We start from the raw sequence: 16,213 nt of genomic DNA, 5'->3' as shown, positions 1-16,213 counted from the left end.
GTGACGAATCTATACTCAGAAAAGGACACTCACTTAGTTTGTGGCAGCAAAGTGCAAATGTGACAGTACTCACTGGAATGAGAAACTGATGGAGATTTCTCAAGAATGCAAAATACTTAGCCCTTTGAGCTGGAGTTCTTTATTCACTAGCTTGTGTTTGAAGGTGACTGATTATAAACGTTGACCTTTAACTCTGATTTTGCTTTACTGTCAGAGTTTAACATTTCCCAACTTCTTATATGTGTCCTGTGACACAGGCGATTGAAGAGACAGAGGGAAGGACAAAGAAAGAGGAAGGCGGACATGAGGGGATTGTTAACTTCCCACGTGCCCCCCCCTCTGAGAAGTATTCTGAGTGGCTGTGTTTAGCACCAGCAGGCACAATGGGTGTTGAGATAATCCTTTCACTGATTCCTGGGATTCCTAATTGTCACACATACAGGAAAGAACAGATGAAATGTTTTTGCCTTTTTTCCTTCCTGTCATTGCCATCAACCAACAAACATGCATTATGGATTACTCATGGGGTTCATTGAACAGTGGGACAAAGGAATTCTGATGAAAGAAAATCACGGTGTCTGTTCCAAAGAGTTTCCTGCTGAAGCACTGAGATACTGTGTTCAAGCTACCACTTGATGTTCCTTGTCATTTGGGTGTCCAGGCGATGGTGGTCCTCCACCTGATTTGCTGACTGGCTTCTGCAATAAACAAATTGCGTCAGACACACTTCAAAACTGGGACTGCCCTGAAATACAGCAGCCATCCTGGCTGTCATAGAATCAGCTCACTCTGTATTACTTCTCATGCTAGGGGCCCAAAGGACTGTTGTGTCTTTTGTGCCAGTAGGTATCAACATTTATTTTTCTCACCTGTGCTTTTGTTTTATTTGGGAATGTTCTCTCAGGAACTCACCGAATTCTTTATCTGAAATGGCAATCTTTGATCGAAATTGTCTTCACAATTATCATCGCCTAAGCTATTTGGAAGAAGTCGGTTAGGAATGCACACGGAGATACTTTTCTGATGGTAAGGATATCAATTATATATCCCTTTTCCTTGTTTCCCTACGAGCAAGTGCGACCATATTCAAGAACATACATTTGTATGGATAACTGGTCGCTATATCACATCCTTAATGATCACAGTGATCTAACGGAGCAAACAAATCTAATTACATTTTTTACTTCTTAAAATATATCAGAAATATGGGATAAATGTTTACACTTATATTTCTTCAAAGTAAAATTCAGTAAGTCATGGCCCCCTTCATGTCACCTGCAAAGAATTCTGCTTTCCTCACTTTAACAGCACAGATTGGTTTGAAGTTATCTGACTTCGTAGAAATGGAATGATACGTTATGTGTTCTTTCTTCCATGTCTTTTAATTTTTTTTTTTGCTAACCATTATATTTGTGAGATGCGTCCACGTTGTGTGCAGTCAAGGTTCAGTCATTTTAATTTCTGTTAAGCATTCCACCATTGCATGAATCTAACACTGTTCACTTGCTTACTCTAGGGTTAAAGAACAGTGGGGTATTTTCCATTTGTTTGTGGCCAGGAACATTTTTGCACATGTCTTTTGCTGAACACATCTATTTTTTTAAAAAAACAATTTTATATTTTAGGCCTACTGTGAAGTTTGAACTCACAGCCCCGAGACCAAGAGCTGCACGTTCTACCAACATAGCCAGCCAGGTGCCCCTGAACACCTCTATTTTTGATGAACAAGTACCTAAAAATAGAGCTGCTGGATGGGTGCATCTGTTCAGCAGTCTTCCACAGCGGTTGTACCGGATGGTAGCCTTCCATCCTACCCCTGCACAACGTGCAAGTTCTTTACAGTATTGCTATTTTTTGTTTGTTTGTTTATGTATGTATGTATGTATGTATTTGCGATATTCTGCTGGGTATGAAGTGGTATCACATTGTGCTTTTCTTTTTTTTAAAAAAATTTTTTTTTTCAACGTTTATTTCTTTTTGGGACAGAGAGAGACAGAGCATGAACGGGGGAGGGGCAGAGAGAGAGGGAGACACAGAATCGGAAACAGGCTCCAGGCTCTCAGCCATCAGCCCAGAGCCCAACGCGGGGCTCGAACTCAAGGACCGCGAGATCGTGACCTGGCTGAATTCGGACGCTTAACCGACTGAGCCACCCAGGCGCCCCAAACACATTGTGCTTTTCACTTGCACTTCCCTCCTGATTACTGAGGTTGAACTACTTTTCCTGTATTTGTCGACCATTTGGATATCATCTTAACGTGAAGTGCTATGGCAAGTCTTTTATCCATGCTCCGTGGTCTACCTAGTTCTGATTATTTGTAAGAGTTTTTAACATTATCTGTAAAAAAAAGTCTCTGGTGAGTTAGGTATTGTAAAATTCTGTATTCCTGCTCTGGTAGCTTACCTTTTATTTAATGTTCATAAGGTGCTTGATAAGCATACTTTCCTACGTTTTTGTGGTTATAATTTTTCAAGTTTTTTTTTACTTTAAGTAGTGGTTTGGTTCTTTAAAAAAAATTTTTTTTCAGTTTGATTATTGGGGTTTTTTTTTGGTATGTTTTGTGCGTTTTTTTGTTGTTTTATTTTTTTGTTTTATGGTGGGGGTTGTATCCTGTTTAAGAAATCTATCCTGGTGGCCTTAGTCCCTCTCTTCATCCCTTGCCTGGCATCCTCAGCCCCTTTCTCTATTGCCTGGTGGCTCATGTGGCCAAGCCCACTAAGTGCACAGGCAAGGCGTGTGCTTATCCACTCTGCTGTGCTCAGGTAGGCGTCCAAGGCAGAATCCTCAAGGCCCTTGGGTCACTCTGTATGCTTAGCTACTTGATCTAGCCTGCTTGAACTAGTGTTCCAGCCATATGCCAAATCTTTTTCTAGAATTTAGTTGTTTTGACCTCAACAATCATAACATTCTTTGACAGGCTGCTGTGTGCCAGGTGCTGAGGGTACAGCAGGGAATAGACGAACACACACTCCACAAAAGCTGATAGTCCAGGGCAGGAGCCAGCTACTAAACATTAATCCTATCAACAAAATGTTCAAATAACCACTGTATTGTAAAGAGAGGGAGCGTCCTGTGTTAGGGATGGAGCGGCATGGCCTGGAAGGAAGGGCCGTTGGAATCATCAGCATCCCCCGTACCGAAGGACATTTTATTTTCCAGAGATTATTCTTACCATGTAAAATGCTGTTTCGTAGTCCAGCGATTCTCTTCCCTAACGTCTGCTTATATTCAAAAACGTTCTCTCAGATTATGGCTTTAGAAGCTTAACAAAACATGGTAGTAAGTGGAAAGTATGCCGTTCCCTTCTCTGGGGCCCAGCTTTTAATTATTTTGGTCCTGGTGAGGTAGTGGAACTGGAAGCAAACCAAGTGGCGGGTCAGCCAGCCAGACCACTTGGCACCTGAAAAGTCCCCCAAGGCGAAAGCAATAGAGAATGACTTTGTATAGATGGCAAGAGACGGACGACTAAGTGGGCAGGTATCAGGACAAAGTTTAGTGGAAACTCTTGAAACACGACAGTTCAATTCAACAGAAGAAAAGACATTCTGATGAGGATGACGATTAATCGATTTAAAATCTTTAGCAGACTGGAACTTCATGGAACAATTTTATGACAGACAATACTTGGCAGGAGTTAAGGTTGGAGTAAATATTTTCTTTGGTTATTGCCTGTATGCCTTTTAAAAATAAACTTGTGCCAAAATAGATATAAATAAAGGGGGAGAAATAAAGAAATGATATCTATGTCTGCCCTAAGATCACAACTGTATTTGCCCATATTTTCTTTTAGGAGATTTATGGCTTTACTTTCACAGTTATATTCATGACCACCCAAAATTGTCACGGTGTGAAGTAAAGAACCAAGATTCCTTTTTTTCCCATGTACATATCCAAGAGACCTGGTGCCTTTTATTGAAAGGACCTTCGTCTCCCCCATTGCTCTGTAGTGTGTCAGTTTGTCATAAATCAATTGATCGTGCCTGCTTGGGGCTTATTACCTGACTCTCAATTGTTAACCTTTAGTCCATTTGGTTTCCTACACAAATACCACACTATCTTATTTACTGAAGATTCATAACAGGTCTTGATATGTGGCCATGTAGTTCTTTGGTTTTGCTCCGCTCCTCCCTTATCCCCTTCATCCCCCCTCCATCTCTCTCCTCCCTCATCTTAGAGATTGCTCTTACAACTTTTGATCCCTTACATTCCATATGAATTGTAGAATCAGCTTATCATTTGTTTAAATCAACATGCTATTGATTTTCATTATGATGCAATGTATCCATAGGTCAGTTAAGGAGGCGTTGACATTCATACGACGTGATGAAGAAGGAGTTGTTCTGGGGTCTTCTCCACCCTGGCAGAGGCAGAATGTTCCTAGGCATACTCCCCTAAGTAATAGATTCAGGATCCCGTACTTTAGATGGAAATTCTTTGACACTGTTGGTTTGCAACACTCCTGGTAGCTTCCCAGCTATAATGGGAAACTGACCCCTCTACGAGGAGGCCAGGGAGAGACAGAAGAGGCAGTCCCCTCCGGATGGGTGGTTTTAATAAGCAAAGGGAACTGACATATGAGTACTGTCCTGGGTGGCGGGAAGACAGATGGATCCCTGTACCTTCCCACCAAATCTTTAGTTTATAAAGAGGCCTAAACTGGTTTCAGTCGCATATACCATGCAGGTGTTCTCAACACCACATCACTATTTCAAGGATATGTCCTTCAAGCAGCCTGGAGGAGTGAGAAAGGGAGAGAGGAACCCACATTCCAAGGACAGGGGAGGCAGGGGAGCCTTCGAGGGTACGGGTCCAGCTCATAGGCAAACTGGTGGTCCCCTCGTTCCGATGATGTTCCCCAAAAGGTACAAGGGAAGGAGCTTAGGATTTGAATCTGATCTGGGTTCAGAATCTGACACGACCACTGAGGAGAAAGGTTTGGGGGAGATTTACTAGGTCTTTCCCAGTTAGGTTCCTCATCTGTTACATGTAGCTATAACACCTACGTCATATTTTTATTTGAAGAAATTAAATGCAATGATTTATGTAGACGTTGGAACATGATAAGCAGAAGTGCTTTCTAAAAAAATAATCTTCTGTTAAACTATTGAAATCACCTCTTTTATCTGACATCCTCAGGGTTTATTATAGTTCTTCTTCATAAAATGAAGCAACTGTATGGTGTGTTTATCCACTTTCCTTTCTCTCCAGGGAAGGAAATTGAATTGTGTGCTGTCATCAATATTACAGACGGATGCACTTATTTCTGAGTCACTTATTTCTGAGGAATGTTCCTCTTTAGTTTTGAGAGCTAAGCACTTTGGTTGTTGCATGCTTCATTTGCACTTACCTCAATTCAGCTGGGCGGCGTAGGTCATTTTCAGACATTTCCCAGTGCTTATGATCCTCTGTGGATGAATATCTGTGTATCTTTAAATGACAAATATACACAGCTGGTCCAAGAGGGAACACATGAAATTCAGGTTGGTAACTTCTTCTGTGCCCTTGGCAGAGACTAAAAGAAATAAGCTGAGTGAAAGACTAAGGCAGTGATTAATGGACCAGTCTTCACCCAGATAGCTATTAATAAGCTAAGTCTGGAAATGAACAAATATGCCTTCTACGATATAGAAGTTAGTGCTTTAGTTAGAAATACAATGCTAGGCTGGAAGCTCCTTCACTCCGATCCAGTGCCATTGAGAAAGTCTTGAATTTGTCGCGACCTTCTGTCCATTTATCACGCTTGATCCTCTCCCACTTAATTTTCCATGCGCGCTTTATCTTGGCTGTAAACACCACGCTGAGAAATTTCCCTTGACTCTCCAAATGGCGTAACCCCACAATTGATTAAACTTGGCATCATAGATACTCAAGGAAACTTCAATACTGAGGGAATAATTGCTGTTTTGACTATATTTTTGTCTTTTCACAAGGTAGACTTGCAAGCTTTTTCTATTCCAATTAGGCTCTGACGGGTGTAGAAATAAAATTGAACTACACATCTTTTTTATTCCTGCCTTTCTACCAGGAATTCACACCAGTGCATGAAGACAGGACACAGCAGGAAGATGGCATAGAGCAGCACCTCGCCCTCATCCCTGAAGAAACGGCCACACATCCCTTACCATTTTCCTCGTTTATCTAGAATTCTCCAAGAGAAATGTTGTCTGTATGTAGACAACAAGCCACCAAGTGCCCCCCACAAAACTGAGAAACTCTCGGGGTCACATCTGTAAATCCTCATGGAATCCGAGAGAACATTCATGTCAGGCTCATATCATTCTCCCAAGACCTGGAGCTTTATTGGAGCCCCATCAGATCCTGCCCAGTACCGGGTGTACTTAATTCTGCCCCTCCCCTTTAGTGACTCAGACTTACTTTTGGTTCGGGCATCAATTTCCTACTGACTTAGAGCTTCACTTCAGCCTCATTCGGGGCATCTGAGAACACTGGGTCGCAGTGCACGATCTCTGAGACTCTTCACCATGTACCCCAGGTTGCAGGGAATTTTCCCAGCACTGTGTCTCCTTGGGGTCCTGTCTCTACTGCAGTGCCCATTTGTCCTGTGCGGTGAGTACACACATGATAAGGAAAGGGGGTGAGTTGAAACCAAGGTATGGAAAATAATTCCTGGTTAAGAATTAGTTACATATAATCGTATGACAATAATTCAGTACAATTTTGGAGAAGAACCATTAAGTATGTATTGAGAAATATATTTAAAAATTTTTAGTCCTTCAGATACAGTCCATGGTAACTCAGAACACATAATATAACAAATCTAAGAGCAACCCATCTGGTCACAAAAATCTTTTAATTTTAATTTAATTAATTAATTAATTAATTAATTACTTTTTTACAAACAGTGCCATGACACACACTGTTTCTTTTTAAAAATTTTTAATGGTTATTTATTATTGAGAGACAGAGAGTGAGCAGGGAAGGGGCAGAGAGAGAGGGAGACACAGAATCCGAAGCAGGCTCCAGGCTCTGAGCTGTCAGCACAGAGCCCGACGCGGGGCTTGAACTCAAAAAACCGCGAGATCATGACCTGAGCTGAAGTCAGACGCTTAACGACTGAGCCACCCAGGCGCCCCTTAATTTTTATATTAATGTATTATATTTAAATGGATGCTGTTCAATTCTTAAAGATTTCAGTCTTTCACAGGTTTCATTATTTTTCTATGGCATTAATAACTGAGTAGAAAACTTTTGCCAACCAGAAAGTAAAATTTTATATTATCACAAACAATGAGCGAATTTATCAGAGTAAGATTAGAAGGCCCTGTATACACTGAAAACATTATATAAGTGCAAGATATCGTATTGCAGGTCAGGGAATAATTGTCCCTAACCACTGAGCCCCGAAAGGGTTGTCAGGACCTACAGGCCCCACCAAGGTAGTGCTGATTATAAATGTAGACATGAGTGTTTTTTTAGTTTGTAAGTGGAAATATGCCAATAAAAGTAACATTTCTTATTCATCTGCCTATACAATCTCTTATTTAAAAGAAAGGATTTCTAAGACTATTTTAAATATTTACATCTGTGTCCCTTAAACCATTTGTCAGAGCATTTAACATAGAGCATTTTGCACAGAATGACAAAATCATTCAACAGAGAAGAAATTTCCCCAAGAACTATGTCTTTTTCAATGGAGACTATGTTTTCTATTTACATGATGTTGGGTGTTTTCCAAATTCTGATGATACAAGGATTACCTGCCAAGCAGAAGAATGCGGAGGTCCAAGGTGCCCTCTTGTCATCCTTTGTCAAGATTAATTTCTCGAGCCCCAGAGTGATTCCGTGCTGTTCCGGCTTTAGGAATGTTCCTAAGAGTACAGAATAACTTCAGAGTTTTTTTGTAAGCGGAGTACTGAAGCATTTTAGTTGGGAAGTTTTTTACCTCATCATAGTGGCAGGTATTTTAAGAGAAATTTCAGTGTTAGGTAGAGAAGTTCATATATCTTGGGTGATTCTCCTCGGTTGGAAATTGAAATGGCTGCCTCTGTTGTTCTTCCAAAGCTCAGCCACACTCCCAACGCTGTCATTGTTTTCCATGAGCGCCATTGCCTTGGTCTTCCTGGCCTCCTCTTCCTTTACAAAACAGTGAAGGTAGATTATGTCCAGCAAGTCACTGAGACCTGCCACAATACCTTTAGATTTTTCTGGATTTTCTACCCCACCTTTCTTCTGGTCCATGTTCAGGATAACATACACTGCAATCTGTCTCATTTCGGTCTCTGAGCTTGCCTTCTTCCTCATTTTTCAGTACCAACTTATTGCTGCTGTAAACCTTTGCTCACATTCTCGCTCCAAGACAAAATTCCTGCCTGTATCTCATCCATCCAAGCAACTTTTATCCAAAACGTAAGAAATACTTCCAGCCTCCCTTAGAAAGTGTTACCCTATGTTTTCTCCCTTGGCTCTCTCTGTCTCTCTCTCTCTTTTTTTCTTTTTTATACCTATCTTGTTGGCATTGCTTGTCTTTGGACACATTTTTGTAAACTGACTGAAGTTGTGGTTTTGCTAATTATGTGGTTATGACTTATTTTCCAGGGCTTAGGTTTGAAAGCTGAGAAAGTGGGGTCACATGCTTTTATATACCCTGGAAGTCACATGCTTTTATATCATCCTAAGAGTATGAGGACCTCAGACAAGTTATTTTTTTAGTATGTATTTATTTTTGAGAGAAAGAGAGAGAGACAGAGAGAGACAGAGAGAGAGCGTGGGGGGCAGGGAGGAGTGCAGAGAGATTGAAAGACAGAGGATCCGAAGTGGGTGGAGCACTGACAGCAGTGAGCCTGATGCAGGTCTCAAACTCACAGACTGTGAGGTCAAGACCTGAGCCAAAATTAAGAGGTGGACACTTAATTGACTGAGCCACCCAGGCACCCTGAAACATAATAAATTTCTACATATTAATGTTATGTTCTATGACTGTTCTGAATGTATTAGTTCTGATAGGTTTTTGGTGGAGTCTTTAGGATTTTCTATGTATAGTATCAGGTCCTATGCAAATAGTGATCGTTTTATTTCTTCCTTACCATTTGGATGCCTCTTATTTTTTTTTTTCTTGTCTGATTGCTGCAGCTAGTACTTCCAGTCCTATGTTGAATAAAAGTGGCAAGAGTGGGCATCTTTGTCTTGTTCTTGGTCTTAGAGGAAATGATTTCAGTTTTTTGCCATGATCATTATGATGAAAAACTATGGTTTTTCATATGTGACCTTATCATGTTGAGGTATGTTTCCTCTAAACCCACTTTGTTGAAACTTTTGGTCATGAATGGGTGTTGTATTTTGTCAAATGCTTTTTCTGCGTGTTTTGAAAGGATCATATTATCTTAAAATTTTTCCTCTTATTTGTTTGATGTATCACATTCCTTGACTTGCAAATATTGAACCATACTTCCATCCCTGGTATAAATCCCACTTGATTATATTGGATGGTCCTGTTAATGTATTGGTGAATTTGGTTTGTTAATATTTTGTTGAGGAATTTTGCATCTGTGTTCATTAGGATTATTGCCTACATTTTTCTTTTTTTGTGGTGTCTTTTTCTGGCTTTGGTATCAAGGTAATGCTGTCCCTGTAGAATGAACTTGGAATTTTTCCTTCTTCTCCTTTTTTCAGAATAGTTCGAGAATAGATATTAACTCTTCTTTATTTTTTTAAAAATAATTTATTGTCAAATTGACTTCCATATAACACCCAGTGCTCATCCCAGCAAGTGTCCTCCTCAATGCCCATCATCCACTTTCCCCTCTCCTCTACCCCCCATCAACCCTCAGTTTGTTTATTAACTCTTCTTTAAACGTTTGGTAGAATTCATCTGTGAATAGTGAAGCTACCAGGTTTGGGGCTTTTGTTTGTTGGAAATTTGAAAACCTACTTTAAACTCATATTTATTTTACCCGTTAGAGTCTTATTGATTTAATTCTTTAGTAAAGGATATTTTTTAACCATTTAAAAGTCAGAAGTGAGGGGCACCTGGGGGTTCAATCAATTAGGCATTTGACTCTTGATTTCAGCTCAGGTCATGATCTCAAGGTTTGTGAGATAAGGCAACAACGAACCTGCTTGGGATTCTCTCTCCCCCTGCCTCTCTTCCCCTCCCTGGCTCATTCTCTCTCTCTCTCCCTCTCTCTCTCTGTCTTAATATAAATGAATAAACTGGGGCACTTGCATGGTTCAGGTCATGATCTCGTGGTCCGTGAGTTCAAGCCCCACATCGGGCTTTGTTGCTGACAGCTTGGAGCCTGGAGCCTGCTTCAGATTCTGGATTCTGTGTTTCCCTTTCTCTCTGCTCCTCCCTCTCTTTTGCTCTGTCTCTTTCTCTGTCTCTTTCAAAAATAAATAAACATTAAAAAAAATTTTTAAACAGATAAATGAATAAACTTAAAATAAAGAAATTATTAAAAAATAAATAAAAGCAGAAGTGAAATGGAATTTATTTCACTGAAATAATAGAATTACTTCTGAAATAATCAGAAAGTCTGATTCAGTGTGGAATTGCACTCATGACTTAAATACAAGTATTTTATACAGTATTACCTAAATATTAATGTTATAATTTAGAAAACATATCAGTTTTGGATATTTTTATTGTAATTTATAAATAAATGAGTGGTGAGAGTATTTGAGTATGCCCAAAAGATCCCGATTGTAGTGCTAGTCAATCTCCTCATGTGAAGAATAGGACATCTTAATTTGCTCTGATATTTTCTCTTACCTCAAACTATATCAAGTTCTACCTTAAAGTAGTTCTACTAATGAATAAGAAATCATATCTTTATATCAGCTCTTATTGCATTAAAATTAAAGACCTTAATAGCTCTTTCTCTTAAATTTGGCATCAAAAAAGAAAACTCCCGGCCATATGCAATAATTTAAATGTTTTTCTGTGCATTAGTTGTCAGGTGGCTATAAACTTTTAAGGACAGTTTTCCTCCTGTTACTAACTTACAGCGTAAGTTATTAGCGGGGTTAGTAATGCTGTGACCCTAGTGAAAACACAAAGTGATGGGTGTCATTTGTCATTGCTTTTGAATACTTCTGAAAATTTACATTTTCATAGAGGTTTCATCCCACTTCTCGTTTTGGAGGCTCTTAATGAAATTATTAGTTGGAGGGAAATGACTGGGTTGGAGTTCTTTAGCAATCAGGGCCAGGGAGAGCAGATCCAAGTGTCTCTGGCACCCTCCTCTGTTTCTCCAATTTCTCTTCAGTGGCGACATCTTCGGAAGGTGGAGATGAGCTTATTATCCATAGGAACTCCATTGAAGTGATTTTACTAACCTTTAGTCTCACTTTTAATTTTTTAGAGGTATGTTGCCCGACACCAGAGCTGAAGAATGGCAAAATCAATGAACAGAGATCTAGTTCTGTCAGTAGCTGTGATTTTTTCAATGGAGACACAATTTTATATACGTGTCATGAGAAATACCAGTTTGAAGCTAGATGTCAAGCAGATGGCAAGTGGTATCCCAAGACACCAACATGTGATGAGAGTAAGAGCTTTGGATTTGTGTTATTTTAGATGTTTCTTTGTATCAAAGCGATGGAGATTATTAAGGGAAGGTTTGAAATTCGCTAAAAGATTTTGTATACCCTGCACGTTTTGGAGTGGATAAATTTGTTAAAGAGCACTGCCCACCCCCTATCCAACTTTCCTCCCCCCCATCCCCCATTGTTTATTCCCATCCTCTTGACCTTGCTTCTTTGCTTTGCTTTGCTTCACTTTGCTTTTCTGAATCAGGAAATCGGCCCCATGTAATAGATCAGCTGGACTTTTCAATTATTGCCTTGTTTCTCTTGGTATTTTTGTCTTGCCTTCTTTCTGATCCATATGCCTTAATCTGCAGTTTAATACCCACTCAAACCTATTTGAAACCATCTTTCTAAACTTGCTTCCTTTCTTCCTCAAACTTCCCTCTTTCCTTCTGCTGTCTCTTCGTTCACCTTCAGACTCTGCTCAGTGTGAAATGTCTACCTCTCCATCACCAAAAGCACTTAGGTGAAGGGTCCCAAGCACAGGAGCCTCTGTCCCTGTGAATTGCAATCCATCACCTTCCCAGGATGCGGATGCGTTCACCCACCTGGCAACTCTTCAAACCATGTACTCCTAAGATTTTATGGAGGCTTACCCTCTGTAGCATGATCAATTATTGGCACTGCTTCCCCCTTCTTTGGAGAGGAGAGTGGGGCTGAAAAATTCCATGCTTTATCCATGGCTTGGTCTTTCTGGTGACCGGTTCCCATCCAGGAGCCACTGAAAGTTGCCTCAGTAGAACAAAAGATGTTCTTAGGGCTCTCAGCACTTAGCAATTTACAAGGGTTTAGGAAGTCTGCATCAGAAACTGGGACAGATATCTATCTATCTATCTATCTATCATCTATCTCTCTATCTCTCTATCATCTATTGATCTATCATCTAGTTCTAGATATCTATATATATGTGACATCATGCTAGATTCTTCTTGTCCATGATGTCATATGTATATCTATAATTAGACCTAGATGACATATCTCTCTATCTACACGTTAGCTTTTCTTGCCCATACAGCAGAATTAACATGATGCCATTGATATACTAGATCAGTGTGGATGTCCAGATAGTTGTAGTATCTTCAGGCTCTATTATGACGGGGGCAGGTGATTAATCATACCCAGGTCTAAAACTACAAATGTGTGATTTGATCATTTCATGTGTATGCTGTTTTTTGACCCTTTTTTTTTCCGATTAGGATGAAAAGAAGGCATTAGCTAAACCAGCGACCCCATTTACCTGAGGATAACTAAATCTACTTTAGCAAAGATGCCCCATGTGAAATGAGATGAAAATGTTCAGTTTTCAATACTTTACTGTAATTTCCCAGAACCCTAATTTTCCTGGTAGACAGATTGGGGAAGTAAATGTCAATACGATGGGAACGTAGCTTTTGTGCTTCAAGAGTGGCACCAATTTCCCATTTCCACTTTCCCCTTGGTATATGATATATTTTTTAATATAGTGTCTTTGCTTCAGGGGGAGTGGTAGGACAGTATCAGTAGTTTCTATTTGATTTCTTGAACATGACTTGTCCTACCCCATAGACTAGGAACTCGACATGGGGTTTGGACCAAGTATTAATTTTATTTATTCCCATTATACTTTTGAAGATATTGGCAATGACCATCAAGTGGTCTAATGAGGGGGGCCATGGTGGTTCCTCAGCCTGAGGCTTATAGGAGGGCAGCCCAGGTCTTGGGTTTGGCTAAGTGATCCTATGGGCAGAGAGGACGAAAGGACACAATGAAGCCGCCTACAAACCACGCAGATTCTGGGGTAAGCTATATTTTACATTTTATAAGCTCATGCCCTGTCACTTTTATCTCTTACCATCAAGGCTGTGATTTTCCTCCTACCATTGACCATGGATATTATGTACGAACTCAAGCATTCAGTGTATTCGCTCTTACGGAGGTGATATATAAATGTGACAAAGGATACACTCTGGTTGGTGAAGCTCGACTCTCTTGCAGTTCTTCAGGCTGGTCTCCTGCAGCCCCTCAATGTAAAGGTAACTCCTGCTCCCTTTCCAGTCAGGTGGGTGGAAATGTCACAAAAGCACCGAGAGTACAGCTTCTTCCTGCCAGGGGCAGCACAGAAACATTTGATGTGGTTGACTTGAAATCATTACTGTGTTCCGGATGCAAACATTACAAAGGGGCTACATTAACATCAACCTCCCCAGGCTTTCTCCCAGTCATAAATCTCAGCCCGATTCCCACTTTCAAGAAATATTCTGCAGGTGCAACATTTGATATATGGCCTGTGGCAAAATTTTCACTGAAGCTTGCTCTGGCATGAACGTGGGCTCTCATGGGCTAATTCCAAACATCACAAAGTGGCAAGTCCTTCCATCAGAGCCCCGTGCAAATGCACCCCCTGCCCACGATGCAGGCTGCATGTGACCATCCGTAGTGGGGACAGGACGAGTCCAGATTGGCTCTGATTTTTACATGCCCACAGGTTACTAACACTTTGCCATCAGCAACTGCGGGGATTATTTGTCACCACAGGCTCCGTTGCACACAGGGGGCAATAGGAGAAGAGGGTGTCAGATACCCGGAAGTACTGAGTCCTAACCTGACTTTTTCTAGACTATAGAATACCTAGTGTCTTGCTGGGATCGAGATGGGAGGGATATTGCTTTGAATCCTGAGAACCTGGGGTCGCATGCTTTTATATAGCCTATCATGTGACCTATCATGTTTACATGTATGAAGAGCTCAGACAAGTTTTTTGTTTTTAACATGTTTATTTATTTTTGAGAGAGAGAGCGGGAGAGGGAGAGGCAGAGAGAAAGGGAGACAGAGGATCCGAAGCAGGTTCTGTAGTGACAGCAGAAAATCCTATGCGGGGTTGAACTCCTGAACCCTGAGATCATGACCTGAGTCCAATTCGGACATTTAACCAACTGAGCCACCCAGGTCCCCAGCAGACAAGTTTCTTAACCTGTCTACATCTCACCTTTCCCCTAGTAAAATGGGACTAATAACAGTCCTCCCTTCACAGAGCTGAGAAAATCACATAAAATGCTTAGCTCGAGTCTGATATGTGGTCAGTGCGCAACAAAAATGCTATCGAATATTATTGCTACCGAATAAAAGATAAAGCAATTAGCAGCACCCATGATAGTTTAATCTTATAATCCTAGCCTGTTGTCGTGTCCTTTTTCTTAGATTCATGGATTCCTTGAAACCATGTTTTCTTTGTAGTTTTCTGTCTGAAACCGGAAATAGCCCACGGAAAGCTGTCCGTGGATAAGACTGAATACGTTCAAGCTGAAAATGTCAACATCCAGTGTGACTCTGGCTATAAGTTGGTCGGTCCCCAAAGCATCACTTGCTCAGAGAGCACAACCTGGGACCCCGAGGTACCCAAGTGTGAGTGGGTAAGTGGCACAGTTCAAGGAAAGTTCCAGTCCTATCAAACCCTAAAAATGGTGCCTCTCCACAAGCGCTGTCCCAGCCAGCAATGGTGAGATCTGACTTGTCAGGATTCACTCCTGAGTCCCTCCAAGGAACTCTTTTTTATCTTGAAGCACTGTGGTCCCTTAGGAGTGACAAGTTTTCCTCTCTCACTGGAGATAGGAAAACCTGAGCCCCTTAGGGAGGGTGTCGGATGCCCGCAACACTGAGACCCAATTTGACTTCTTCTAGACTATCTAATATTCTGTGTTCCATTTCTGGATGGTCTCAGAAACAGCCTCTGTCTTCACAGAGGCCCCTTGTGAAGCTGTCTGAGAACCCGTCCCTATTCATCTAGGGAGGACTAAGTTGGGGCCCGAGGTGTTTTCTGTTTTTCCTGCTCACCTGCAAGTTCTGGGCTTCGCCTTGGCCCTGAGCCTGTAGCCTTGTCATTGTCAGCAGATCCCACCTCCCCCACCCCTTCTGATTTGGAGAGAAACCACTCAACCACACTCAACACCTATGTCTCTTTTAGGTTGTCCCTGAAGGCTGTGAACATATGCTCGCAGGCAGGAAGGTCATGCAGTGTCTCCCCAACCCTGAGGATCTGAAAATATCCCTGGAGATGTATAAATTGTCTTTAGAGATTGAACTACTGGAATTGCAAAGAGACAACGCAAGAAAAACAACTGTGGACCCCCCACTGTAATTTCTCCCAAAAGAGGGAAAAACACGCTGCCTTCAATTCAACGCAGATCACTTCAGCTTACCAATGCTCCTGTCCCCTTTGCACCATCATTCATAGTAATAAATGTCTAGAAAGGACAATTTGTTCACATTTAGTGCTTTGAGACTATAGAATTATTGATCATCTCGTGGCTCATGTTTTTGCTTTCTTGGACACCAAGTGCCCATTATTCTTTCAAGTAAAAAATTTACGTATCAGAAACAATTTTGTCTGTGTGGTCATTACAACTCTGTCTTTAATGAGGAACCTGAACAAACCCATTGCTTAAAGTTACACACTCAGTTTGTTGTAAGGGCCTTGGACATGGATGTGGGCTCACAGAAAAGCATTTCTCCAACTTGCCTCACCGCACAGTTTCCCATGTGCAAGTCAGTCAGCATCTAGATGAAATGTTGATGCACCCTCAAATCCTCGTCCACTCTCCCCCCTTTGAAGGGAGTCACGTCCTTTACCAAACCCCATGAACCTGGCCTCTGCCTCTCTAATGCTGCCCCTCAACTTCTACCTGACAC

At 41.1% G+C, this 16,213-nt stretch overlaps 1 protein-coding gene across 2 annotated transcripts; it reads left to right on the top strand.

Moving 5' to 3' along the window:
• Positions 1–6,383: 6,383 nt before the first annotated feature.
• On the top strand, positions 6,384–15,902 carry LOC125155535 (apolipoprotein R-like). 2 transcript variants are annotated; one of them, XM_047840957.1, is made up of 5 exons: positions 6,385–6,568; positions 11,323–11,508; positions 13,387–13,560; positions 14,762–14,937; positions 15,489–15,902. In XM_047840957.1, the coding sequence occupies exons 1-5, from the start codon at positions 6,484–6,486 to the stop codon at positions 15,660–15,662; spliced, it is 795 nt and encodes a 264-aa protein (XP_047696913.1). In that variant the 5' UTR covers positions 6,385–6,483; the 3' UTR covers positions 15,663–15,902. The 2 variants fall into 2 exon arrangements, with proteins under 2 accessions (XP_047696914.1, XP_047696913.1); XM_047840958.1 differs by lacking the exon at positions 11,323–11,508 and having other exon boundaries at positions 6,384–6,568.
• The last annotated feature ends 311 nt before the right edge of the window (positions 15,903–16,213 follow it).

The sequence above is a fragment of the Prionailurus viverrinus genome, chromosome F1, assembly GCF_022837055.1.
Source record: "Prionailurus viverrinus isolate Anna chromosome F1, UM_Priviv_1.0, whole genome shotgun sequence".
NCBI classification, from domain to species: Eukaryota; Metazoa; Chordata; class Mammalia; order Carnivora; family Felidae; genus Prionailurus; species Prionailurus viverrinus.
Note: the sequence above shows the minus strand (reverse complement) of the source record. Positions and strands in the feature narration are given on the sequence as shown.

What these genes read in the sequence shown, in the direction of transcription:
- LOC125155535 (XM_047840957.1), top strand. Translation starts at nt 6,484, where the DNA reads ATGTACCCCAGGTTGCAGGGAATTTTCCCAGCACTGTGTCTCCTTGGG. An exon ending in GACACCAACATGTGATGAGA is followed by an intron (nt 11,509 to 13,386) that starts GTAAGAGCTTTG and finishes CTTACCATCAAG; the next exon opens with GCTGTGATTTTCCTCCTACC. An exon ending in AGGTACCCAAGTGTGAGTGG is followed by an intron (nt 14,938 to 15,488) that starts GTAAGTGGCACA and finishes TGTCTCTTTTAG; the next exon opens with GTTGTCCCTGAAGGCTGTGA.